This window comes from Mustela nigripes, chromosome 1, assembly GCF_022355385.1.
Source record: "Mustela nigripes isolate SB6536 chromosome 1, MUSNIG.SB6536, whole genome shotgun sequence".
NCBI lineage: Eukaryota > Metazoa > Chordata > Mammalia > Carnivora > Mustelidae > Mustela > Mustela nigripes.
Window position 1 is genome coordinate 4,922,645 of NC_081557.1, and position 24,483 is coordinate 4,947,127.

General features: G+C 61.1%; 3 protein-coding genes across 5 annotated transcripts; 2 read left to right on the plus strand and 1 right to left on the minus strand.

Annotated features, from left to right (window-relative positions):
• The first annotated feature begins 9 nt into the window (after nt 1-9).
• CDK2AP2 (cyclin dependent kinase 2 associated protein 2) lies at nt 10-1,868 on the plus strand. Of its 2 annotated transcripts, none has more exons than XM_059400312.1 (4): nt 10-355; nt 664-764; nt 855-987; nt 1,345-1,868. In XM_059400312.1, exons 1-4 carry the CDS (start codon nt 274-276, stop codon nt 1,410-1,412), a joined length of 384 nt encoding a protein of 127 aa, XP_059256295.1. In that variant the 5' UTR covers nt 10-273; the 3' UTR covers nt 1,413-1,868. The 2 variants fall into 2 exon arrangements, with proteins under 2 accessions (XP_059256295.1, XP_059256306.1); XM_059400323.1 differs by lacking the exon at nt 10-355 and adding an exon at nt 365-497.
• A 1,174-nt stretch (nt 1,869-3,042) lies between these two features.
• PITPNM1 (phosphatidylinositol transfer protein membrane associated 1) lies at nt 3,043-16,535 on the plus strand. The gene is made up of 24 exons (XM_059400236.1): nt 3,043-3,223; nt 4,188-4,306; nt 5,790-6,004; nt 6,095-6,216; nt 6,426-6,650; nt 8,130-8,456; nt 8,533-8,628; nt 8,711-8,818; nt 9,693-9,754; nt 9,855-10,105; nt 10,419-10,608; nt 10,710-10,817; nt 11,066-11,223; nt 11,310-11,515; nt 11,991-12,161; nt 12,825-12,989; nt 13,210-13,358; nt 13,465-13,575; nt 13,981-14,097; nt 14,266-14,414; nt 14,504-14,653; nt 14,759-14,942; nt 15,255-15,383; nt 16,029-16,535. Exons 2-24 carry the CDS (start codon nt 4,229-4,231, stop codon nt 16,290-16,292), a joined length of 3,735 nt encoding a protein of 1,244 aa, XP_059256219.1. The 5' UTR covers nt 3,043-3,223; nt 4,188-4,228; the 3' UTR covers nt 16,293-16,535.
• Nucleotides 16,536-17,131: 596 nt separating this feature from the next.
• Nucleotides 17,132-23,039, minus strand: AIP (aryl hydrocarbon receptor interacting protein). 2 transcript variants are annotated; one of them, XM_059400290.1, is made up of 6 exons: nt 22,823-23,039; nt 20,095-20,274; nt 18,499-18,687; nt 17,941-18,117; nt 17,697-17,838; nt 17,132-17,452 (listed from the first exon to the last, which is right to left on the minus strand). In XM_059400290.1, exons 1-6 carry the CDS (start codon nt 22,919-22,921, stop codon nt 17,247-17,249), a joined length of 993 nt encoding a protein of 330 aa, XP_059256273.1. In that variant the 5' UTR covers nt 22,922-23,039; the 3' UTR covers nt 17,132-17,246. The 2 variants fall into 2 exon arrangements, with proteins under 2 accessions (XP_059256273.1, XP_059256281.1); XM_059400298.1 differs by having other exon boundaries at nt 17,380-17,452; nt 17,705-17,838.
• Between the last annotated feature and the right edge of the window lie 1,444 nt (nt 23,040-24,483).

Sequence of the window (24,483 nt, forward strand, 5' to 3'; positions counted from 1 at the left end):
TCCGGAGCAGACAGGTGCGAGGTCCGAAAGGCGAAGACCAATCAGCAGCGGTTGCGGCCTGTTGGGGTCCGTCTTGGCCAATGAGGAGGCTCGAGTGACATCCTCACGCACCAATCGGGAGTGAGAGAGGATTCGTGCCCGCCCGCCCTTCCGGCCTGGGCTCTATTTACCAGGGGCGTGCGGCCGGTTTACCAATCAGAGCGCGGCTGAGCGGCCGAGCAGCCAACCCCGGAGGAGCGGCCGGCCGGCGTCCGCCGCACCCAAGAGTTGGGGATGTCCTACAAACCCATCGCCCCCGCCCCCAGCAGCACCCCCGGCTCCAGCACCCCTGGGCCCGGCACCCCGGTACCTACAGGTGAGGATCCAGCTCTGCCCCTGCTCGCCTGCCCGGGTGGTCGAGGTCGCGACGAGAAGACGGCCCGAGTTCTGCACCCCCGGGCCTGCCGCCTACCCTCGCGGAGCCTCAGTTTGCTGGCCTGTGAAGTGGGCGTGGTCACGTAAGGGCTAGTTGGTGGAGCGCAGGGGGAGGGGTTTGTCCCTGAAGTTGAGCGCCGGGAGTGAAGCATCCCTTTGGAGGGAATCGGGCGAATCCGGTCGGGGCCTTGGAACGCTGGGGAGAGGCGTCCCAGCCCCGCGCTGACCTCTTACTCGCGCATGTTGCAGCCGGAAGTGTCCCATCGCCATCGGGCTCGGTGCCGGGAGCCGCTGCCCCTTTCAGACCCCTGTTTAACGACTTTGGACCGCCCTCCATGGGCTATGTGCAGGTGAGTGGGGGCGAAGGTTTATGTATGGATGGGGACTGGAGGTCCCCTCGGGGCCCGAGCTCATCATCGCCCTGTCCTCTTTTGACGTAGGCGATGAAACCACCCGGAGCCCAGGGCTCCCAGAGCACCTACACAGACCTGCTGTCAGTCATAGAGGAGATGGGCAAAGAGATCCGGCCTACCTATGCCGGCAGCAAGAGCGCCATGGAGCGCCTGAAGAGAGGTGAGTGAGGCCTGCACCCTCCCTGTTCGGGAAGCTAACAGGACAGTCGCTCCTCAGGGAAGGAAGGACATCTGGAGGCCACTTGAGCCAAGCCTAAACGAGAGCCAGTGTCCACTATCCAGAGCAGTGTCTAGAATGGAATTAAAATTGAGTCAGTTTTCGGGGAAGGACCAGGACATTTGTCTTTAGATTTAAGGATTAGCCAAACCGCTCGTTTCACTGGGCCCCTCATTAGATTATAGTCCTGGTCCTGGGGTGAGGACCAGGGAGGAGGTGAGGAGGGAGGGGTCTTCCTCTGGAGGGTGGGGGTAGGACTGTGGAGGGTCGCTGCATGTTCCTTGCCCGCCCCCACCTCAGGCATCATCCATGCCCGGGCCCTAGTCAGAGAGTGCCTGGCAGAGACAGAGCGGAACGCCCGCACGTAACAGGACGCAAGTCCGCCACCGCGTCTGGACCTTTCCTGGCCACTGCAGAGCACCTGCTTCTCCCTGGCCTTCACCCCGAGTTGCACTTCCCAACCTGGGCTTCCTGTCCTGTGTCCCTTGGTGGGTGCCCTCCAGGAACAAGGGGGCGGCTCTCACTCCAGTCCACAGCACTGATTGGGACTCTATCAAGAGTCAGCAGCGAGGTCACTGTGAGCCCCACCCATGACCTGCCAACAGTGTTGATCCAGCTGGAGCTTGCTCTTTCTGTGGCCCCCACCACTCAGCACTTACCCAGGACTTCCACCACTTTTCCCAGACTCCTCCCCGAGCAGGGCCTCCGAAGGCCTGTCACCTCCCTGCCTTGTTTCCTGGGCCATAGCGACTCTTTTTTCAGTGTCTTTTGCTAAATACACCCTTTTTGTATAAATAAAAGATAATTTGGAGTTGTTCTCTCTACCTCTTAGTCTTTCTGAGTGTGGTACTTCTCAGCCAGGAAGAAATTGGGAAAGGGGAAACTCCGGGAGGGGAAAGGGGCGGTGCAGTGGTGGGAGAGAGAGGGTCCCTGAGCCTGGCCTTGCCCGGCCCTTGCTTTCCATTGACTTGGGTGGGGACCCTGCCCGGCTCCAGCCCTCAGTCTTCCTGGTTTTAAGTAGTGGAAAGGGGTTGAGCTCCAGTAGCTGAGAGCCGTCCCCTCCTACACGTGCTGCCACCAGGGGGCAGCGCAAGGCCTTTGCAGCCTCCACAGCTGGAGGGCACTGTGGCCAGCCTGGGCCTGGAGGGTTCTTTTGGATTGGCAGTCATGCTCGGCAGGGTGGAAATGTCAGTTCATATAAGGCAGGCCCTCACATGCCTTAATGCCCTAACGTCTTAAACTCCGAGTCAGCCCTGGGAGGCTCTGAATACATCCTGACCTCTCAGAGGAGAGGGGGTACTGCTGCCTCCTTCTCCCCAGCACGTGGGAAGCAGAGCCAAGGGGAGAGGACTGGCTTCCAGCAGGGGTGAGACCCAGCTCGGTGCTGCCATCCCAGCACCTACTAGCTGGCTGGGTGTGGTCCAATGAGCCCAGCCCTCAGGTGTCTCAGCCTTTGCCCGGGGTCTGGTTGGCCAGTCTTGTGGACCCGGAAGGCATCAGTGGGAAGTCATGGGGCCCCATTCAGGGGCCAGACCGAGGATTCAGAGTGACTGCAACTCTCTGCCTGAATGTGTAGCTGAATGACCCTAGAAGCCTGGGGCACTGGAACCCCGGCCCCTCAGAAGAGGCAAGCCTTAGACCAGCGGCTTCTTGCCAGACTTTGCGGGCTGGGGCATTTCCCCTACCCTGGGTCTCAGGTTCGAGGGCTGGGGAGAATGGGGATGGGGTCCTGCCATATTTCCATGGCCCCCGGGGGGGCTGGGCGAGGGTGGGGAAGGGAACTATGAGAGCTTAGGGGATCCCAGAGTAGAGGGAGTAAAAAAGCGTCAGCGATCGGAGAACTGCCTCTTCCCCGGCCGGCTTGGGGAAGGAAGGCGGGGGCCGCCCTCCTCCGCCGCCGCGGGCGGGGCCGCCGGGACCCCGCAGGAGGGGGGAGGGCCAGCCGGGCCCAGGAAAGGGGCGGGGCGGCCGCAGTGACGCGGCGGGCCTCGGGGAGGGCCGGCAGGGGCGCCGGCGGGCGGACCCGGAGGAAGGTCGGGGCCATGGGCCCTCGCTGCGCCTCCAGAGGGTCCGGCCACTGCTGGAACCCGAGGCTGGGGCCGGGGGCGCTCCGGGCTCCGACCCACGGCCCGTCCGCCCCCGCCCGTACCGGGTGAGGGGTGCCCGCCCTAAACTAGAGGTGAGCCGGGACGTTGGCGGGCGGGCCAAGAGCACGGCAGGGGACGGGGACGCCGGGGAGCAGAGGGAAGTGGGGACAATGGGGCCTCTCGCCTGTTCGCTGGGTGCGAGGTGGGGAGGTGGAGGGGTGCCCGCAGCGGAACCGGGGCGCAGGTGGGCGGAGCGGGTCTCCCAGGGTGGGGGCCCGTGGGATACCCAGTGGAGCCACTCTTGCCTCCTCAGCCCGAAGAGGGGTCAACCCCGGGAAGGATGATGGGGTAGCTGCACAGACGAGTGCCAGGGGTCCAGGAAGGATGCTGAGGAGGGGAAGTCGAGGACTGGGCTGCGGGCCAGGATAGGGAAGGCAGATCTGGGGGTCGGAGGGGTTAGTTATGTGGTCCTGGAAGGTGGGTTCAGATGCGGGGCGTGGGGAACACTGACAGACGCTCAGAGGAGGGGCGCACGGAACTGCTCTGCGGAGAGACACCCCGGGGGACAAGGTTCTAAATGGATGTCCGAGAGTGGGGGACATGCGACCCCGCCAAGTAGGGGAAACGGGGTGCAGGGGGCGGACCCCCAGGGGCTGGTCGTGGAAGGCGGGCCAGGAAGGAGGGAACGGTGGCTCCTGGGGGTGGGTCCCCGAGAGATTTGGAGGGGGCTCGGGCCACGGCCGCCGCTGGAGAGGCGAAGGTGGCCCGTTAGCCGGCCGGCCCGCGCCCGCCGTTCCGGGGGGCCCGCGTCAGCGCGCGGTTGCCATGGCGACGGGCGGGCGGGGGACGGGGGCTGCGCGGAAAAGAGGTCAGCGCTCAGCCTCGCTGCGGCTCGCGGTCCCCGGCGGCGCTAGCAGCAGCGCTGGGCTCGCCTCTGCCTCCCCGGTAACGGGCCCAGGCATGGGGTCCCGCGGCCCGAGCCCTCCGGCCCGCGCGCAGGGCTCGGGGCCGCGCGCCGCCGCCCCGCACTGACTGCCTCGCCGTGCCCTGCGCCAGGCGGAGCGGAGGCCGCGCGCGGCCGGCCGAGCACCTTCAGGATGCTCATCAAGGAGTACCACATTCTGCTGCCCATGAGCCTGGATGAGTACCAGGTGGCCCAGCTCTACATGATCCAGGTGAGGACGTGGGAAGCAGGAGACCAAGGGGGCCACACTTCATGATGGGGTAGTGGCAGGCGCGCGCAGGCCGCACCTGGGACGAGGGGTGGGCCCAGCTCAACCCCCATCAGCCCCGCTCTGGGGCTTGCGAGGACTCAGAGCCTAGGGGAGTACAGAGAAATCCCCCTTCCAGTGCAGCGGGTGGGGAGGGGGCGGCTGTGGGGAAAGGGGCAGAAGGGCCTAGCGGTGCCTCCCCATCCCCCAAGTGCTTGGCCCCTGGTTGATGCTCAGCCCACTTCTGATCTCCTTTAATCCTCCTTAGAATCGTAACCCCTTGCTGGAGGGAAAGGAGTGCATGAGCAGGCAAGAATGAGAGGCAGGGAGCCAGGAAGGGCGCCAGGTGGTAGAGAAGCCTGGGAGGGGGGTCTCCAGAGGGTGCACGATCCTTACAACCCCTGGTGGTCAGGGAGATGGGAATGAGGGTCAGACCCCAAAACTGTGACAGAGAGGGGCAGGCAGAGACCCAAGAGGGTGAGATAGGGTCCAGGCTTGGGAAGAAGAATGCAGGGAGGCGGGCTCTCAGGGAGGGAAAACGGTCCAGGGCCTCGGGAGGCCGGTGTTCCCCAGAAATGAGGGTTAGGGTCTCAAGAGGCAAAACGGCCAGGATCTGGCCTCAGAGGGTTGAGTGGGCCGAGTTCAGGCTCCGGAGCTATAAACGGGCAAGATATGAGTGCTCTTAAGCTACAAGGGGTGTGGCAGGAGCTGGTATTGGGGTCCCAGAGAGGGAGGGGACTGGGGTCAGGTTCTCAGAGAAGTGCAGATCCCCTTTACTGTCCTGGATTCTTCCAGGCCACCCTCCGGGGCCTCCTTGCTGCCCCAGGAGCACAGGAGGCACACTCCTGCCTCAGAAGCTTCTGTTGGCACCCCCCCCCCCCGCCTGGACTAGTTCCCCCCAGCCCCCATCCGCACCCCACATCTACCTCCCCCACTTCAAGTCCTATTACATTCATACTGTCAGATCACGTTATCTTCTCCGTGAGGCTCTCCCTGATCATCCTGTCATAATCGTCATCCCAACCCGAGATCCCTGACCCTAGCCGACACTTCCTTCTTCCCATAACATTTACCCCTTCTAACATACCATGTCCTTGGCTTCTGTTAAGTTCCTCTCTGCACTGGGACGGAAGTCCCACAGGACAGGCAGGGATCTTTGGTCCTCAACAGCAGGTCCCAGTTAATGTAATCCCAATATGCCTGGAACAGAGCAGATGCGTGAATGAGTGCCGGGCTGCAGGCCCCATGGAGGACTGGACAGCAGCTGTGGTCCTGACCCCCCCCGGGAACTGCAGCGGACCAGGGTCGGGTTTCGGGGAGGTGGAAAGGGTGGGGTTAGGGCTCTGGCACTGTGCAGGGGGCCAGGCTGAGCTGGGGACCGCAGGGAGCTCAGCGGGGGGGCTGAGCTGCCCTTTCTGCTTTGCCCGCTCCCCCCTCCCTGGTGCAGAAAAAGAGCCGGGAGGAGTCCAGCGGTGAGGGCAGTGGAGTGGAGATCCTGGCCAACCGGCCCTACACCGATGGGCCCGGCGGCAGTGGGCAGTACACACACAAGGTGTACCACGTGGGCTCCCACATCCCAGGCTGGTTCCGGGCACTGCTGCCCAAGGCTGCCCTGCAAGTGGAAGAGGAATCCTGGAATGCCTACCCTTACACCCGAACACGGTGAGTGGGGGGAGGGCAGGCCTGGAGTGACAAGAAGGAGAGCAGCCCTGGTGGGCACAGTAGTGACCATGACCCCTGCCCTGTGCCCAGGTACACCTGCCCCTTTGTGGAGAAATTCTCCATTGAAATAGAGACCTATTACCTGCCTGATGGTGGGCAGCAGCCCAACGTCTTCAACCTGAGTGGAGCTGAGAGGAGACAGCGCATCCTGGGTGAGGCCCGGGGCCAGTGGGGGGGACTCCGAAGCCCCTCTCAGGCCACCTGCCACCTCACTGGGCAGCCCCCGACAAGTCACAGGCTCTCTCCTGGCCTCGGCTTCCTGGCCATGGAAGGCTGTCCTCCCCATCCCAGGGCAGGGAAGGCGGGGAGGGGGCTGGTGTGACCCAGTGCCACTGGAACTCACCCCCCCGCCCCCGCGCAGACACCATAGACATCGTGCGGGATGCAGTGGCCCCAGGAGAGTACAAAGCAGAAGAGGACCCTCGGCTGTATCGCTCGGCCAAGACCGGCCGAGGACCGCTGGCTGATGACTGGGCGCGCACAGCGGCCCAAACAGGGCCCCTCATGTGTGCCTATAAGCTGTGCAAGGTTGAGTTCCGCTACTGGGGCATGCAGGCCAAGATCGAGCAGTTCATCCACGATGTTGGTGAGCACCCCGCTGTAGGAGGCTCCCTTGGCCCAGCACGCACCAGACCCCCACGCCCTGTGTTTGAGCCAGGAATGATCCCAGGCTACTGGGGACGCAGAAACAAAAAGGCATCATTTCCATCCGATATTGCACTGAAACAGAGGGGAGCAGGCCAGCCCAGCTGGGGTTCAGGGGGACCTGGCCTTGAGGCATAGGTAAGAGTCAGGAGGGCAAGAAGCTGGGGACATGATCTCTGAGGTCCACGCGGGCTCTGACATTCAGAGAGGCTGCTTTTCATCCCTTAAGCTTCCAGGGTTCTCCAATGTTCTGTGGATCAAGGGAGACTTAGAAGCTGTCAAAAGGGTCAGCAGCCCTAACCAGCAACACACACAAGTACAGCCTAAGCCTGGGGCTCTGCCATCATTCTTGGGGTCCCTCCCACTCCCAGCTCCCATGGCCCCATGCTCTGGCCCTGGATCCAGGAGTCCTGTTTCTAACCCTACAGTGCCTGCAGCTCAGCCCCGCCCTATACCCCAGCTCTGACAGTGGACCGCCTGCTGGTAGGGAAATCCTCAGATGGGGCGTCCAGGGGTCTGGGCTCCATGGGACCTCCAGTGAGCCGCTTCAGGTCTCTGCACCTTAGTTCTCCCTTCTGTGAGCGAGCAGGAGGCTGGGCCAGGCATTAAGAACAGGCATTAAGAACCGGCCACAACATGGGAGGGGCCTGGCTAATCACTTAATCCTGCCAGGATTTCTTTAACCCCCATGACACCCCTGCAAGGTAAGAACCACTAGTCCCATTTTACAAACCAGATGAGGAAATTTAGCTTAGAGAATAGTAGAGGCTCCATGGCTTGCATTTGTAAAAATACCAGAAAGCACAAATAAGAAAATGAAATCACCCACATGGAACCGCTGGTAAGATTCTGATCGATTTCCTTCCAGAAGTTTCTAATTATAATCCAACCATTATTAGTTTATCTCCTAGGTATTGAAGTTTCTAACTTTATTCCTCTGCTTCAGATGAAATTATCCCAGAATGGGTATCATCTTTCGCTACAAACTTCATTAAGTGCCAACACTTCCATTAACTATTAACACCTTCATTAACTATCAACAATTTCATTAACTGTTAATGCCTAATTGTCAGCTCCTCTGAAGAAGTCAGCAGGCAGCTAGTGAGAAAGGCAGCAAGAAGCCTTGGCCCCAGCTTCCCAGGTGGTCGGCATTGGGTTTGTGCTCAGAGTTGGGGCGTCCAGAGGGATAAAAGAGGCAGGGATGGAGGGAGGGGGTGGAGCCAGAAGACAAATGCGCCAGTTTCTATTCCCATCTCCCAGAGGGCCCTCACCCTGCCCTACTTTATGGCTCCGGGTGGGTAGTGTGCCCAGGGCAGCCATCACCAGTGTAGAGGACTGGGCTTGTGGCTACCCCGTGGCAGCGGCAGGGAAACTCACACTCGGGGGGAGGGCTATGGTTCTGATGCCTGGGCACTTGCAGGTCTGCGACGGGTGATGTTACGGGCCCACCGCCAGGCCTGGTGCTGGCAGGATGAATGGACAGAGCTGAGCATGGCTGACATCCGGGCGCTGGAGGAAGAGACCGCCCGCATGCTGGCACAGCGCATGGCCAAATGCAACTCAAGCAGTGAGGGGCCGGAGGCCCAGGCCCCGGGGAAGCCTAGTGTTGAGGCCCGGGCTGCGGCCAGCCATGCTGGCACCCCCGACGGGCCTGAGGCACCCTCCGGCCCCGACGCCTCACCTGATGCCAGTTTCGGCAAGCAGTGGTCCTCCTCCTCCCGTTCCTCCTACTCATCCCAGCACGGAGGTGAGGCTGGGGCCCAGTGGCGGGAAGGAGCCACCCTCAGGCCGGAGGCCCAGGCTGAGGGGATATGGCCCTGCAGGGGGCGTGTCTCCCCAGAGCTTGTCTGAGTGGCGCATGCAGAACATCGCCCGGGACTCCGAGAACAGCTCCGAGGACGAGTTCTTTGATGCCCATGGTCAGCACCACAGCCCTGCCGGGGGTGGGGGTGTCCCTGAGTGGCTCCCACTGCCCCGTGACACAGCCCCTCGTCCTTTCAGAAGGCTTCTCGGACAGTGACGAGGTCTTCCCCAAGGAGATGACCAAGTGGAACTCCAATGACTTCATCGACGCCTTCGCCTCCCCCGTGGAGGCCGAGGGGACACCAGGTAAAGACTGCCGGCCACCAGCACCCTGTATGCCTTGGACGCTCAGAGAGCCACGCGATCTTAAGCTTAACGGGGTCCTGAATCGAAAGTCAGTCCAGAGAGGGTGCTCATAGTGAGTGGAGGAGGGGTGGACAGATGGATGGTTAGACTGTATTCCAAGTTCAGACAGAGCCCAAAACATGAAGGAATTAATCTGGAGTCCAGGAAACCTTCACATGGGAGGTGATGTCTAAGCGGGAATTTTTTTTTTTTTTAAGATTTTATTTATTTGACGGAGAGAGAGACAGCGAGAGAGAAGGAACACAAGCAGGGGGAGTGGGAGAGGGAGAAGCAGGCTTCCCGCCCAGCAGGGAGCCTGATGCAGGGCTGGAACTTAGAACCCTGGGATCATGACCTAAGCTAAAGGCAGGCGCCTAACAACTAAGCCACCCAGGCACCCCGTCTAGGCAGGATTTTGAAGGATTGGACTAGCTCTGTCTAACAGAACTTTCTGCAATGATGGAAATGTTCTAGCTACTGGCCGCATGTGGTTTCTAAGTACTTGAAATGTGGCTAGTGAGACCAAGGCGCAGAATTTTGTACTGTATTGCATTTTAATTTACTTCAGTTTAAATAGGCACACGTGGCTGGTGGCTACTGTATGGGACAGGGCAGGATTAGAGCACTGTGGGGAGAGGCGTCCCTGAGAGTAGCAGGACCAGCATGTGCAAAGGCCCAGAAATGTGAAATGACCCATGAGAGCCTGATGAGGGAGGACAGAGGAAGATGGGGGGGTTGCTTGGGCAGACAGCGAAGCAGGGGTACAGGGAGTGCCACACGGAGGGAACCCCACAGGTGCCTCAGCCTCCTTCCCTCGCTTCCCCATGTCCTACAGACCCTGGAACTGAGGCCACCAAAGACACTGGGGATGGGGCCCGAGCACCCAGGGACTCAGAGGTGAGTTTGGTCAGCTACCCCACATCTGCATTCTGCCCCTCCCTGCCCACCAGGCAGGCTACTGGTCTGACACACCTGGCACCCCACTGTGCCCCCACAGGGCCCAGACGGAGCCGGGGAGCTGGGGGCCGAGGCGTGCGCAGTCCACGCCCTCTTCCTCATCCTGCACAGCGGCAACATCCTGGACTCGGGCCCCGGAGATGCCAACTCTAAGCAGGCAGACGTGCAGACCCTGAGCCTGGCCTTTGAGGCTGTCACACGAGTCCACTTCCCCGAGGCCTTGGGCCACGTGGCACTGCGTCTGGTGCCCTGCCCGCCCATCTGCGCTGCTGCCTATGCCCTTGTCTCCAAGTACTGGTCAGGGGTTGAAGGGTGGGGGGCAGCCAGGGTCTCCAAGGTGCAGATCGCATGGGGCTCCCGGGACCAAAGAGGGCCCACGAGGAAAGGGGGAGGAGGCCAGGAAGCCGACCACTGGGCCCGTCGCCCACCCAGCCCAACTCCAGTTTCTAGTCAATGGTTCCATCACAAGGGCCCCTTGGGTGCTGTTGCTTCTCACAAAGGCTCCCCACAGTGCTAGGACTTGCCACCAGGCCAAGGGGATTTGGAGGGGGGCAGTGGAGGGGCTAGCGGCCCTCCCACCCACCCACCACCCCTCCTCCCACAGCCTGAGCCCCTACAGCCACGACGGCGACAGCCTGTCCCGCTCCCAGGACCACATTCCACTGGCTGCGCTGCCACTGCTGGCCACCTCGTCCTCCCGATACCAGGGCGCTGTGGCCACTGTCATCGCCCGCACCAACCAGGCCTATGCTGCCTTCCTGCGCTCAGCTGAGGGGGCTGGCTTCTGCGGGCAGGTCAGGCCTTAGGGATGTCCCTGGGAAGCTTGCTGCTGAAGCCCCCCCATCTGCCGGCCTCGGCTGCAGCCCCTCCTGAGGGCGCCACTCTCCCCGCGCAGGTGGTGCTGATTGGAGACGGCGTCGGGGGGATCCTGGGCTTCGACGCCCTCTGCCACAGTGCCAGCGTGGGCACGGGGAGCCGGGGCAGCAGCCGCCGTGGGAGCATGGTCAGTGGGGCCGAGCCCTGCCTGCTTGGGAGGCGGGTGTCTCGCCAGCTCTAGGTCTCTGTCCCCCGCAAAATGACTTCTCTTCAGGCAGCTCCCCTGCTGCCTTGTGCTGTCCCCTCTTGGGCTCTGCCCCGAGTTCTTTCCTGGAGGCCCTGTCCAACCCCCAAGCCTCTCTCCTCACTTCCAAATCAGTAGAAATTGAATCACCTCCAACCCTAAGGATATTTCTGTCCCCTATTTTTGTCTAGACCAATGAGCTGCTCTCCCCGGAGGTCGGCCCAGTGCGGGACCCCCTGGCAGATGGGGTGGAAGGGCTGGGCCGGGCCAGCCCAGAACCCTCAGTCCTGCCTGCCCAGCGCACCCCCAGTGACATGACCAGTCCTGAGCCCGAGGGCCCTCAGAACAGGTGACACGTCTGTGCCATAACCCACACCCTGGGCTCGTGCTGGGCTGTGGAGGCAGCGGCACTGAGCACCCCTCCCCCCGCCCCAGCCTGCAGGCAGCCCCCCCAACCACCTCCTCCGGGGACCCCAGGCGGGCAAGCACAGCCTCCTGCCCACCTGCTGCCACTTCTGAGGCTCCCGATGGCCCCACCAGCGCTGCCCGCCTTGACTTCAAGGTCTCCGGCTTCTTCCTCTTTGGCTCCCCGCTGGGCCTGGTGCTGGCTTTGCGCAAAACCGTGATGCCCGCCTTGGAGGGTGAGCCCTCGCCTCGGGCTGGGGGTGGGAGCCACACCTTCTCCTCCATCTGCCCCCCCCCAGCTCTTTTGTCCCCCGTGAGATGCTGGCAGTACTGCCACACCCCACTGTACCAACTAAGATGCTGGCTAGAGAAGGGGAACCTGAGGCCCAGAAAGAAGGGACTTGCCAAGGCCAAGTTTCCCTAAGTGTACCAGGAGGGACTCAAGCCCATTCACGATGCTCCACTTGAGAAGGGCTCTGACAGGCAGGGAAAATACGTCATCCCAAATCACGTCGGCAGATAAAGGGTCTGATCTCTTCTTAGCTGAGACACCCTGTGTCACTTTCCCCGGACCCTGGTAACCTCCGGGGGAGTGCAGTTTGGAAAGTGCTGGCTCTGGGTCACATAGCCCATCAGGTGCTGCGTCCCACACCCCCTGCCTCCCAGTATGCCCAGCTGAACCTCCTCCTTCCTTCATCTTCTGGGTTCCAGTGGCCCAGATGCGCCCGGCCTGTGAGCAGATCTACAACCTCTTCCACGCGGCCGACCCCTGCGCCTCCCGCCTTGAGCCCCTGCTGGCCCCCAAGTTCCAAGCTATCGCCCCACTGGCCGTGCCCCGCTACCAGAAGTTTCCCCTGGGAGATGGCTCATCCCTGCTGTTGGGTATGCCCCCGGCCAAGATAAAGGGGAGAAGCGGGGGCAGCAACCGAGAGCGATGGGAATGGACTCCCCTCCCCCAAGAAGACATGAGCTGGTTCCTCCATCACTGATGAGCTCTCATGTCACCAATCCCCAGACCACAGAGGCCCTTTGGGAGGTCTGGATCCCCAAGACCCTCTGACATTCTCTGCCAAGGAGCAGGGGGCAGTAGGGATGGCTGGGCTAGAGAGAGGAGCCGGTGGCGCTGGGGAGCTAGTGTCTGGGAGCGGCTGCAGTGAGGGGGACTGCCGGATCTGCGTGGAGGGGCGCACAGCTTATCCATATACACTTGTGTTCATGTATCATTGTGGGGCACGTACCCATAGGCATGCGAGTGGGTACCCATGTGACCCCACAAGACAAATAGGCTTGTGTTGGAGCGGTAGAAGCAGACGTTCTGAAAGGAATACAAATGGGCCGTCAGCGGGAGCTAAGAGGAGACAAGGCCCCCACTCTTCATTTCCACCTAATTGTGGGGCACTTCAGCCTCAGCCAAGACCTGACTGGGAAGGGCTGGCAGGGGAGATGGTGGAGTGTGGGGGGCCCAGCTGCCTTGGAAGCCCTAGGTGGGAAGACAGGAGGGCAGCCCGGCTGGGACCCCGGCTCATATTGGCCCATCTCCCCCAGCTGACACTCTGCAGACACACTCAGGCCTCTTTCTGGAAGAGCTGGAGATGCTGGTGCCCTCAACACCCACCTCTGCCAGCGGTGCCTTCTGGAAGGGCAGTGAGTTAGGCTCCGATCCACCCGCCCAGCCAGCTGCCCCCAGCACCACCAGTGAGGTGGTTAAGAGTAAGTCAACCAGCCACCCTGCCACCGGGGTGACACTTCTACCTCCGGAAGCCCAGCTGAAACACCCTTGCCCTGGGATGAGAGGGCCCTAGCACCCAACCTTGGACTTGGCACAGAGCAGGCTTGGCAGGAAGGAGGGAGGAAAGAGCACCCGGGGGCCAGACACGTGGGCACGAGGTGGGAGGCCACCCCTGACTCACTGCCCAACGTGGCCGTGCAGTCCTCGAGCGCTGGTGGGGGACGAAGCGGATTGACTACTCACTCTACTGCCCCGAGGCGCTCACCGCCTTCCCCACGGTCACGCTGCCCCACCTCTTCCACGCCAGCTACTGGGAGTCGGCTGATGTGGTGGCCTTCATCCTGCGCCAGGTGGGCTCGGGGATACGGGGTGGGAGATGAGAACTGGACCAGGGGAGCCGCGGGCCAGGGGAGGCGCAGCCCCAGGTTCCCTGTTCACGTGGCCCCACGTGCACAGGTGATCGAGAAGGAGCAGCCGCAGCTGACGGAATGCGAGGAGCCGTCCATCTACAGCCCGGCCTTCCCCAGGGAGAAGTGGCAGCGCAAACGCACGCAGGTCAAGATCCGGGTATGTGCCCTGCCCCTGGCGTCCTAGGGGCCAGACCCTGCTGTCTCTCCGCAACATCCCCGCCCAGCACCTTCCCAGGTGCCGCCCCTCCCTCTGCAGTCCTGGCCCCGCCTCCTCGAGCCTCGGCCCCGCCCCTGGAGACTGGGAATCTCCTCCCCTTCCTTCGGGAATTGGGACATCGGATCTCCGCTCTCCTACCGAACCTTATTGACCCTCTGAATCCCGCCCTGTCACGGCTCCGTCCCCTGGGAGCCGCAGTTGACACGCATCCCCGACCTCAGGTCGGGTCGGAAAAGCGCCCACCACTTGGGCCTCGCCCCTGCCTGGGCGCGGGTCCCCCACAACAGCTCCTCCGGCATCCCGGTCCAGGCTGGGCTGCGGGCTCACGCCGTCTCCTCCCGCCAGAACGTCACTTCCAACCACCGGGCAAGCGACACGGTCGTGTGCGAGGGCCGCCCCCAGGTGCTGAACGGGCGCTTCATGTACGGGCCCCTGGACGTGGTGACGCTCACGGGAGAGAAGGTCAGGACACGGCGGCCTGGGCCCAGGCGCACCCGCGCCTGTCGAGCCGACCTCGCCCACAGGGAACTCTTGGTCCCTCCACCCCCGACGGCAGCCCGCCCAGACCCTCCTCCGCTCAGGGTCCGGGGGTGCGTGGGGTTGAGGCCCACGGGCTGTTCTCCCCATCAGGTGGACGTCTACATCATGACACAGCCACTGTCAGGCAAGTGGATCCACTTCGGCACTGAGGTCACGAACAGCTCCGGCCGCCTCACCTTCCCGGTGCCCCTCGAGCGCGCGCTGGGCATCGGCGTCTACCCGGTGCGCATGGTGGTCAGGTGAGCGCCGGGCGGGCCGGGCTTCCGCGGGCTGGGGCTCTGCCGAGCCTCGCCCGCCCCATGCCGCTCACCCCATACGTGGGCCACAGGGGCGACCACACGTACGCCGAGTGCTGCCTGACCGTGGTGGCCCGCGGCACCGAGGCTGTGGTCTTCAGCATTGACGGCTCCTTCACTGCCAGCGTCTCCATCATGGGCAGTGACCCGAAGGTGCGCGCCGGCGCCGTGGACGTGGTCAGGTAGGAGCAGCAACAGCCCCCCCCCCCCGCCCCCACGCTGGCTGCGGTGACCAGCTGCACCCCCGCACCCCCGCCGGTGGAGCTGACCTCCACCCCATCCTGCAGGCACTGGCAGGACGCCGGCTACCTGATCGTCTACGTAACCGGCCGGCCCGACATGCAGAAGCACCGCGTGGTGGCCTGGCTGTCGCAGCACAACTTTCCTCACGGCGTTGTCTCCTTCTGTGATGGCCTCACCCACGACCCACTGCGCCAAAAGGCGATGTTTCTGCAGAGCCTGGTGCAGGAGGTGAGGCTGGGAAAGGGAAGGGGGAGGGGAGGGCCCGGCTCCGCCCCCTCCCTGGGCAATAGGACTTGCAGAAGCCCACCCGGTCCCACCCTCACGGCGGGGGACCCTAACTGGCTGGAGAAGGCCCTATGGCCCCGCCTCCTAGTGGTCTGAGAAGCCCCTAGTCCTCTCCACCCACTCGGCTAGCTCAGGGACCTGATGATGGGGACCCTGTGGCCCCGCCTCTGTCCGACCACTCCCACCCTCAATACCCTCTAACTCCGGAGGCCTGGCGGATGCACCAGGATGGTTGACTGGCCTCTCCCAACACAGGTGGAACTGAACATTGTAGCTGGCTATGGATCCCCCAAAGATGTGGCCGTGTATGCGGCGCTGGGCCTGCCCCCGAGCCAGACCTACATCGTGGGCCGCGCGGTGCGGAAGCTGCAAGCTCAGTGCCAGGTGAGGGCCCAGGGAAGGCTGGGACTGGGCTGTCGGCGGGCAGCAGAGCCTGGGTCCCAGGCCACCAGGACCACCTGTGCTATGAGGGGACCACTCTAAAAGAGCCAGCTGGCCTCAGGGGACTGGGCTCCTCCTAGGACAGGGACGTGAACAGCTTGGAGCTGCTGGGCAGGCCAGGATGGATGACAGAGGTGGAGTGTGTCCAAGACCTTGAGCGCAGGTTCCCTCTGGCTTGGCCCTGGGCATGGACCTTGAGCCTTGTGAGCCCCAATTTCCTGTCTGTAGAACGGAAATGCTGGACTGGTACCAAGCTCCCCAGCTCTCAGGGACATCACAAAATATGCCCAGGGCTGGGAACAAAGCAAGCGCTTACTGAATGTCAGTTGCTGTTCTTTCCCGCCAAGACCTCAGGAAACTGAAGGCCAGAGAGGCGCAGAGCGAGGAGGAAAGCCAGGGCGCTCTGGCTGCCAATCTGGGGTTCCAGCTGCTGAGAGGAGGCTCTGGGTCAGACTGTGCCCAGCCTAGAATGCTGCCAGCACTGCCCCTGGAGCCTGCGTGGGGTGGGGGTGGGGGGGTCCACAGGCAAGGGGTGCATGTGAGTCTGAGACCAGCCATGCCCTCATCCCTGCCCACTTCTGCCCACAGTTCCTGTCAGATGGCTACGTAGCCCACCTGGGCCAGCTGGAGGCAGGCTCCCACCCTCATGCCCCCACGGGACCCTCCAGGGCCGCCCTGGCCAAGAGCAGCTACGGCGGGGCTGCCCCCGTGGACTTCCTGCGCAAGCAGAGCCAGCTGCTTCGCTCCAGGGGCCCCAGCCAGGTGGAGCGGGAGGGCCCGGGGACACCGCCCACCACCCTGGCCAGAGGCAAGGCCCGGAGCATCAGCCTCAAGTTGGACAGCGAAGAGTGAGGCCCGCACTCGGATGGCCCTGAGTTATTTATTCATGGACGCGAGGGGCCCAGGTGGCACGTGCCAGGGATTGGGGGGCCCTCAGCCCCCCAACCCCACAAACTGCATCTTTCTCTGCCCCTCAGTATTACTTCCCTTTCATGTCGGGGGCACCTAGCCTCGGTGGGGGAGGAGGGAGCGGCAAGGGCCCGGAGGCTTTTCCAGCGTGTGCAAATCTATGGAAATAAACCACCTGTAACCCACTGACCGCTTACCTGCCGGGCACCGCAGCGCAGCCGAGCCCAGGTTCCAGTTTGATGGGGACACCGAAGGGCCCAGAGGGGCCAGGATGCGCCCAGGGTCATAGAATGGGTTAGGGGCAAGGCCAGGTTGGGGGCCCAGGCCTTGGAGGTCTTCTGGAGGATTCTGTCCTCCCTTCTAGCGGAGGCCTCCTCCGGAATGGTCAGGCCACTGCACCCCCCCCCCCCGCCCTGGGTCAGCCCTTTAGTTCACAGGGGCCCAGAGAGCTTCTGGCTGACACCTCTGCGTCCAGAAGCAGAGACCACGGGACCAGAGGCTGGCGGGGAGCTACGCTAGGGGACCCTCCCAGCTGTGCCTCTGTCTCCCCCTGAAGACTGAAGGCCCCCGGGCACTTGGGCCCTGGCCAGCAGAAAACACTTCCTTTGAGACAAAGATCCTCCTCCTCATCTCTGTTGGGGACACTGAGGCCCAGAGAGGTCTTGGAGCTGGTAAATGGGAAGCTTGGATCAGAACCCTAAGCCTCTGCCTCCCCAAACCACCTGAGTACCAGGAAATGCAAGGTGATCAGCCCGGTTCCCCCAATGGATCAGCTCAGCAGGTCCAGGAAGAGATAAATACGGCCTTTATACACAGGGAAGCGGGACGCAGCGGGGGCAGGGCGTCAGTGGCAGCAGCAGGGGGGCAGGCAGGCCAGGCAGGGCCGGCCAGGCCCTATCAGTGGGAGAAAATGCCCCGGAAGCGAGCCTTGTCCTCTTCGTCCTTCTGCCGGATCCGTGCCTCCAGGGCCCGCAGCTCCCGGCCCACGATGGGCGCCAGGGCGGGGTCCAGCTCCAGCACCTTGGCAAAGTCAGCCTGGGCCTCCTGGGCGTTCCACACGGCCGCGTGTGCCTTGCCCCTCTTGAAGTAGGCCTTGACGTTGTCTGCGGGGGTACCGGCGGGCAGCAGGCATGCAAAGGCATGAGGGCGGGGGGTGGGGGGGACAAGCCAGCCGCCCGACCTGACTTCTGGCACTGGGGCCCCCCCATCCCGGGTCAGACCCCTCCCAACCTGACGATGCCAACCATACCCCGAGCCCCACACCACCATCCCTCCGTCACTGGCATCACGGAGCCCACAGCACCGGCCGGGGGGAGGACGTGTGCTCGGGCTGGCACCGGCGCTCACCGTCGTACTTGTTGAGGATGGACGAGCAGTGGTCCAGCACCTCGTAGTACTCCTGGGCCACCAGCTTGCACTGACAGTAGTTGAGGAGCAGCGGGGTGATCTGCTGGTCCAGCTGGATCCAGTCAGGGGATCCAGGCTGCTCCTGGGGACACAGGGGCAGGGAGAGGGCAGAAGCCGCTGAGGGCCGGGTCCCTAGGCTCCCCCCCGCCCCGCCAGCCCCCCCACTCCCGCCTCCGGGCCGCACCTTCATCTGCAGGTTCTTGAGGCAGGCGATGGCGTCGTAGTACTTGGCGGCGGCCTCCTTCACGTGGCCCTCCCGGTACAGCTTGTTGCCCTCCTGGTGGATGAGCGGCACCGCCTTCGCCTTCTCCTCATCCGTCATGGCCCAGGGGTCCTGCTGGTACGTGCCGGGACTCTCCACCTGCCAGAGTGCGACCCCTCGTCAGGGGGCACCTCAGCTTCTCAGCCTCTGGGCCCCGGACACCAGGAGCGGAACCACTCATTCATTCCCTGATCACTCAACAAACGTTTACGTGGCACCTCCTACCTGCCCAGCACCACGCCAGCTTCTCAGACTAGAGCCATAAACACGGTGGCAAAAAGCCCGCCCTCACAGAGACCTCTGGAGGCAGGGGAGCCCCAGAGGCAGGACCCTCCGGGACTGCCGGAGTCCCGCCACGCCTTCCTGTACCTGCCTGTCCCGACCTTCCTGCCCAGCAGTCCGTCCACGGAGCCCACAGCCCTGCGCAGGCAGGTAGGGCCTGTTCCTGCCGGGAGGCCCCCAGGCTCAACAGCCTCTCACCTTGAGCATCTCAATGTCGAAGATGAGAGGCTGGGGGTTCTGCTGCAGGGCGTCCAGGTCGGCGTGGCCCAGGGAGTTGTGCTCGTGCATCTGGGCGATGCCACAGCAGTGTCGCTGGCCCTCCAGGGGGTCCTTGCCTGCCGCGATGTTGCGCAAACTCTTGGCCACCAGCGGGTACAGGACCACGTGCTGCGGAAAGGCGAGTGGGTTGCCTGGTTGCCACGTCCAAAAGGGCGCACCCCCTGGCCCCATCACCATCTGGGAAAGGACAGTGAAGCCCAGAGAGGGCCAGCAACTGGCTCAGGCCCTGTCCCGTCAACACACAGGAGGGCTTTTCCCTCAGGAATCCTCTGGCATCCCAGCCTTCTGTTCTGGAGAAGTCCGCAGCTCCTGCCACACTTGCTGGCCACCCAACCAAGCACCCCTGCCATGGCCGACACGAACACGCCCTGTCACAGTCAAGCCAGCTTCCTGGCCGTTCCAAGCTCAGTGGACTCTTCCTCCTCCTCCCCGACGGTAGCCCACAAGCGGGACTTCTCACCATCACTGAGGTCCCTCCCTCCACATTCTGTTCTCGGCGCCTCTTCCTTCTCTCCTGCCCCAGCCCAGCCCATTCGGGGCCTGTCTCAGGTCGGCCCAAGGTAGCAACTCAAAGCCCTTGGCAGAGACCTCTAGGCATAGAGGACATAGCCTTTGACCTTCCACTAGGAATAACTGCTCACATGGTGGAAACCAGACTGCCCCCACCCCGGTCTAAGCAGCTCTGCTCACAGCCCCTACTGTCTATATGGGGGCAGATTCCTAGAGTAACGTCTGTCTCACCAGCAAACATGTCCTAAGTCTTGGTGCCGAGCGTTTTGAGCTAAAGGTAAACAGGTCCAGTCCTTGCTCTGCAGTAGCTGAGACCCAGGTAGATCTTGCCATACAGGGCATGAGGGGTTAGAGGACCAGAGGAGGGTTTCAAGCCAACCACCAGCAGTCAGGGAGGACTTCCTGGAGGTTGTGACCCTAGGAATTCGCTCTGAAGTATGAGGGAAGATCTTGGCCAAGAAGGGGATGGAAAGGGGGCATCTGGGTGGCTCAGTCATTAAGCGTCTCCCTTCGACTCAGGTCATGATCCCAGGGTCCTGGGATTGAACCCCGCATCGGGCTCTCTGCTTGGTGGGAAGCCTGCTTCTCCCTCTCCCACTCCCCCGCTTGTGTTCCCTCTCTCGCTGTCTAGATCTATGCCAAATAAATAAATACAATTAATTTTTTTAAAAAAAGAAGAAAAAGGGAATGGAAAGGAAAAGCAGGGAGGTGAGTGGGAGGGGAAAACTGGTATGAGTCAGACCTGCAGGGCCACGTGAGAGTCTGACAGTCACTAGGGTCCAGAGAGGATTAAAGATGCAGTTGTGCGGTCATTTGCATTTGAGAACCAGTCCCCTGGCTGCCATCTGGCTCATGAAGAGGAGAAGGCAGAAGAGGCCAGGACCCCAAGGTCCTGTTGGTGTGACACCCTGGAGGGAGTTGGTGGCAGCCTAGCTAGGGCACAGGCCCTGGGATGGAGAAGAGGGAACGGCAGGACAGACACCACAGGCGGTGGACGCCAGGTACCTTGACATCACAGCAGAACTGGGCGATCTCCCCCTCACGCATGGTGCACACGATGGTCTCCCACACAGGCAGCTTGAACTTCTTACCAATGATGAGCTCCATGGGCTTGCCACGCACCCGGCTGTCATCCAGCACGGTGCCCTCCTTGTCGCTGTGCAGAGTCCGGTAGTGGAATGTGGCCTGCAGGCCACATGTGGGATAAGACAAGGGCACAAGCTCTCACCAAGGCCCCAAGAACAAGCCTGGCTCTGAACGTGCAGACAGCACAGGCCGCAGGACTTGCCCAAGGGTCACCACCTGACCTCTACCCCACTGCCCAGGGCCAGAAACTAAGGCACAGAGAGGGAAGTGAGGGGCCCAAGTCACACGGATAGGGGGAGGACAGGCTGGGCTCCCAAGCACTTCGGCACCAAATGTTCTTTCAACAAATATTTACTGAGCACATATTATGAGCCTGAGCTCTGTGCTAGACATAGCAGTAAACAAAGACAAAAGTCCCCACGCCTACGGAGTTCACGTGGAACTTCTAGAGGAAGGAGATGAAGCCAAAACAAAACAGTGCACTGTGGAAGTGGAGCTAGGGGCTGTGGATCAGAAAACAAAATGCAGCCGAGTAAGACAGGCCACATTATACACAGGAGGTGGGCACTCCCTGAGGAGGCAACATTTAGGCAGCAATCTGAAGACAGGAAGAGAGACAGCACGCCAGACAGAGGCTAGGCTAGGACACTGGTGTGGGCCTTCTAGGCCAAGAGAACAGCAGGGGGTGGTGTGGTGTGTTCAAGAGGCATCAAGGCCAGTGTGGCAGAAGCAGAGTGAACCGGCACTGCGGGGTCACCGGAGTCAAGGGGACGGATCCCGCAGGGCCTGGAGGCTGCGGTGAGGGCATCGTGTTTTTCCTCTGGGTGGCTCCACACACAGGAGGGACAGGATCTGACCTGGGTTCCACTGCTGCCAAGATGAGAGAACAGGTTCCAGGGGGGTGAGGGCAGATGCAGGAAGGTGAGAGCTGTAGGCCTGTGGGGGACAACAGAGGCCTGAACCAGGACAGCAATGGGAGCAATCGTGTGAAATGGTCAGATCCTGGGTGCATTCCCAAGACGTGAGAGAACAGAGGGGCCGTGGAGACTGGGAAGGATTTGGCCTGAGCAATCAGAAGGCCAAAGGTGCCCTTCACCGAGATGGGGAAGGACTGGGCACAGCAAGTCAAGTCTGAGAGCCAACCAGAAATCCAAGGGGTGACGGTGAGTTGGGAGCTGGATATCAGGTTTAAGAAAGAGGTGCAGACAGAAATACACCTGGGGGAGTAGTCCAGGCATGGAGGGTTTTTTAGGGATGAGCCTGGGGAGAGCATCTGCGAGTGAGTGCAGAGAGAGGAGATCCGAAGACTGAACCCTTGGCAGGATATAGGTAGAGAAGCCCACGCTCTTGCCCACCACACCAGGCCGCACCCCTGAACTCTGTTTCCAAATCAGTACAGTGGAGGCCCCCATAGTACCCATCCTGCATCTCCTGCATCGCGGGGATCAAAGGAAATAAGCCTGTGTGGTACTGAGCACAGGGCACACGGTAAGCCCTCAGTCTACGCTAGGGATTGTTATTTGGTATTACCTGTCCCTCATTTTTGGTGCCACTGTTCTCCTATCTTCACTATCTTTATGATGTCTCTCCTTATGCGGTCTGTTCCATCCAGGATCTCCTTTGCCAGGACCTTCTTCAAGGCCATCAAACCCCCACCCCCAGCTCCTGGGGGCATGCACACAACCACACTTCTTCTCTCCACACTGAAAAGATCCCGATGGCCAGAACGATGCAGCTTCCCTCTGCTCTCAGGGCACTCGCACTGGGCCAGCCTAGGATCTTTACCTGCCCGACCTTGGTAGCTCGAAGACAATGCATTCACTCACAGCCGCTCTGGCTTTTGGTGTCCCAGTCTAGGCCAGGATCTTGGGTCATTCGTTCAATATGCATGTTCTGTGTGACTGCTCTGCTGGGCCCAGGGGCTGCCCCTGGGAAGCTCCTGACTCTACAGACAAGTGGCAACTGGAAAAGGCCCTCCAGGAGAAGGGAACTGCACGAGCAGAAACAGGGAAGCCTGGAGACGTAGGAGGCGGGGGCTGGAGAGGCCTGGGTAGACAAAGGAGGAAGGTGGTGGGGTCTTTGATTTCCCAGCCCCTATCTGTCCTGAGCAACATCACCGAGCGCAGTCCAAACCCCTGCCAAGGAGTTCCAGTCTGGCAGACCTGACCTCTGGAAATGGGTTTGCGCACTCCGGGGCCTCACCTTCCCCATCTAACAACGGGAGCCGCTCCAAGTGTTTTCAGAAGGCTCTCCCATGTATAAAAGAACTTGAACCTTGCAACCCAGAGGCCCCGGGGCCTCCTCCCCAGTCCCGGAGGACCTCCCAGGTCCCAGGTCTCCCGCTCTGGGTCTCCTCCAGCGCCCGGTCTGTGCAAACACCGAAGCCAAACCCCCGCAACCTTCGGAGGATGACTGACGGCTTCCCGGACCAATGCGGCCACACGGCCAAGCCACGGGGCGAGGCAGACACAGCTAAATTCACCCCCTACTTATATTCAGACCAACCAGCGTCGAGCTCAGCATGTGAGCAGTAGAGTCACCGACCGCTGCTATCTGGGCATGCGCAACCTCTCGCCTAAGGCCTCCTCCCGCCTCGCATGCGCACCGCGCCGCAGAAGGGTTGAGGAGAGGGGGGCTACGTACGAACCTTGGTTCCATCCTGAAAGTCGGGGAGCTCTCCTCGGCCCTCCTGTATCACACGCTTTTGGATCCCGTCCTCCCGGAGTCTTGCGATGATATCCGCCATCCTTCTTCCCCGCTGCTCTCTTTCGGTAACTTCCGGACTCCTTCGGCAGCTTCCGGACCTGCTTCGGCAACTTCTAGCGCTTCGGCAACTTCCGAGATGGCGCCATTTTGGCTGAGGGCAGACGCCAAAAAGGGACGAAACGTAGAGGTGACCTGTGATTGGTTGTCTGCGCAGCGGCAGAGCGCGCGGGTGTGACCAGGGGTGGGTCTGACCTGGGAGTTCCCGGGAGGCCTATCGGAGAGGCGGGGCCAGGGTCTGCCGGGCGGGGCCGGGCGGGGCTGGGCGGGGCCGGGCGGGGCTTCCCTAGCCGTCCGGTCCTTGAATGGATTTGGACTGGCCTTCCCACGTGGTTGTGTTCCCCCACCCAACCCGCTTAAAGCTGTAGTACGGTAACGGCGTTGCAGGGCTCGGAGAATGCGGGGGACCCCCTTCTTAACACTGCTCCCTAAAGCTGCTATTGTTGTGTATCCCTTTCGGGCCTTTAGTTTTCTTTTTGCATATCTAGCACAATAGTGACACTTGGGTCCTGGATTTTTCTCTTGGAAAATAAATAAATAAATACGCGATAAATAAAACATAAAACCAGGAGTAAGAAAGAGGGGAAGGAGGGTTTCCCTATTCCTGTGAGTACAGTAAGCTCCCTTCGTGGGGGTCAGGAGTGCGCGAGTCGTCCCCTGAAACCACAGTGTCAGGCACACAGTAGGTGCATAATAAATGTTAGGAAATACAAGACTGATAAAAGTGAGGTACTTTGGCGACTAAAACGAGCTTTTTCTTGGCTTCTGGAAACTATCTGTGAACAATAGCGATAGGAGCCTTTTCCCAGATATTACTTTTTTAAAAGATTTTTTTATAGATTCATTTGAGAGAGGGAGAGGCAGAAGGAGAGGGAGAAGCAGACACCACCAGGAGCCAGGAGACATGGGGCTTGGCATGGGGTTCTGCATGACTTCCATCCCAGGACCTGGATATCATGACCTGAGCCCAAGGCAGATGCCCAACTATCTGAGCCACCCAGGTGTCCCTCTTCCCCCTATTTAAAGGACTCCCCACTCCAGGAAGGGGAATGTCTTGAAGCCTGTGTCATGTCTTCATCCTACCCTCCTAACTCCCCTCTGACCGGTGCTAAGTGCTTCAGACATTCACACTGGTTCATTGCCTACAAGAAATCCCCTGAGAGAGGTGGGACCTCCAAGGTGAGAGGGAAATGTGCTTTGTTTGTCTGGTTTTTGCTTTTGCTTTATACCAACACAGGAAGTTTGCGGCTAAGGTTTGCCAAATTTTGAAGCAATTTTGAAGCCTGTGTCTTATACGAATTGTTCCAGAAAATGGAAAAAGAGGAAAAGCTGACCGATATATTTTGAGGCTAGCTTAATCTCGATTCCCAAACCAGATAAGTATACTGTAAGACAAGAAAGGCATAAGCCTGTTTTACTGATTCGCATAGATATAGAAAATACTAAATGAAATATTAAGATAATTGAAACCACTAGTATGCACAAAAATGTGTCAATATGCTAAGTGAATGTCACTCACAAAAAAAACAAGTATTATATAATTCC

Coding starts and splice junctions, on each gene's coding strand:
- AIP (XM_059400290.1), bottom strand. CDS start 22,921: ATGGCGGATATCATCGCAAGACTCCGGGAGGACGGGATCCAAAAGCGT. Junction 18,118..18,498: donor TCGACATTGAGATGCTCAAG/GTGAGAGGCTGT, acceptor GCACTCTGGCAG/GTGGAGAGTCCCGGCACGTA. Junction 17,839..17,940: donor TCAAGAACCTGCAGATGAAG/GTGCGGCCCGGA, acceptor CTGTGTCCCCAG/GAGCAGCCTGGATCCCCTGA.
- PITPNM1 (XM_059400236.1), top strand. CDS start 4,229: ATGCTCATCAAGGAGTACCACATTCTGCTGCCCATGAGCCTGGATGAG. Junction 10,106..10,418: donor GCCTATGCCCTTGTCTCCAA/GTACTGGTCAGG, acceptor CTCCTCCCACAG/CCTGAGCCCCTACAGCCACG. Junction 14,098..14,265: donor TGACGCTCACGGGAGAGAAG/GTCAGGACACGG, acceptor TCTCCCCATCAG/GTGGACGTCTACATCATGAC.
- CDK2AP2 (XM_059400312.1), top strand. CDS start 274: ATGTCCTACAAACCCATCGCCCCCGCCCCCAGCAGCACCCCCGGCTCC. Junction 765..854: donor CCTCCATGGGCTATGTGCAG/GTGAGTGGGGGC, acceptor CTTTTGACGTAG/GCGATGAAACCACCCGGAGC. Junction 988..1,344: donor CATGGAGCGCCTGAAGAGAG/GTGAGTGAGGCC, acceptor CCCCCACCTCAG/GCATCATCCATGCCCGGGCC.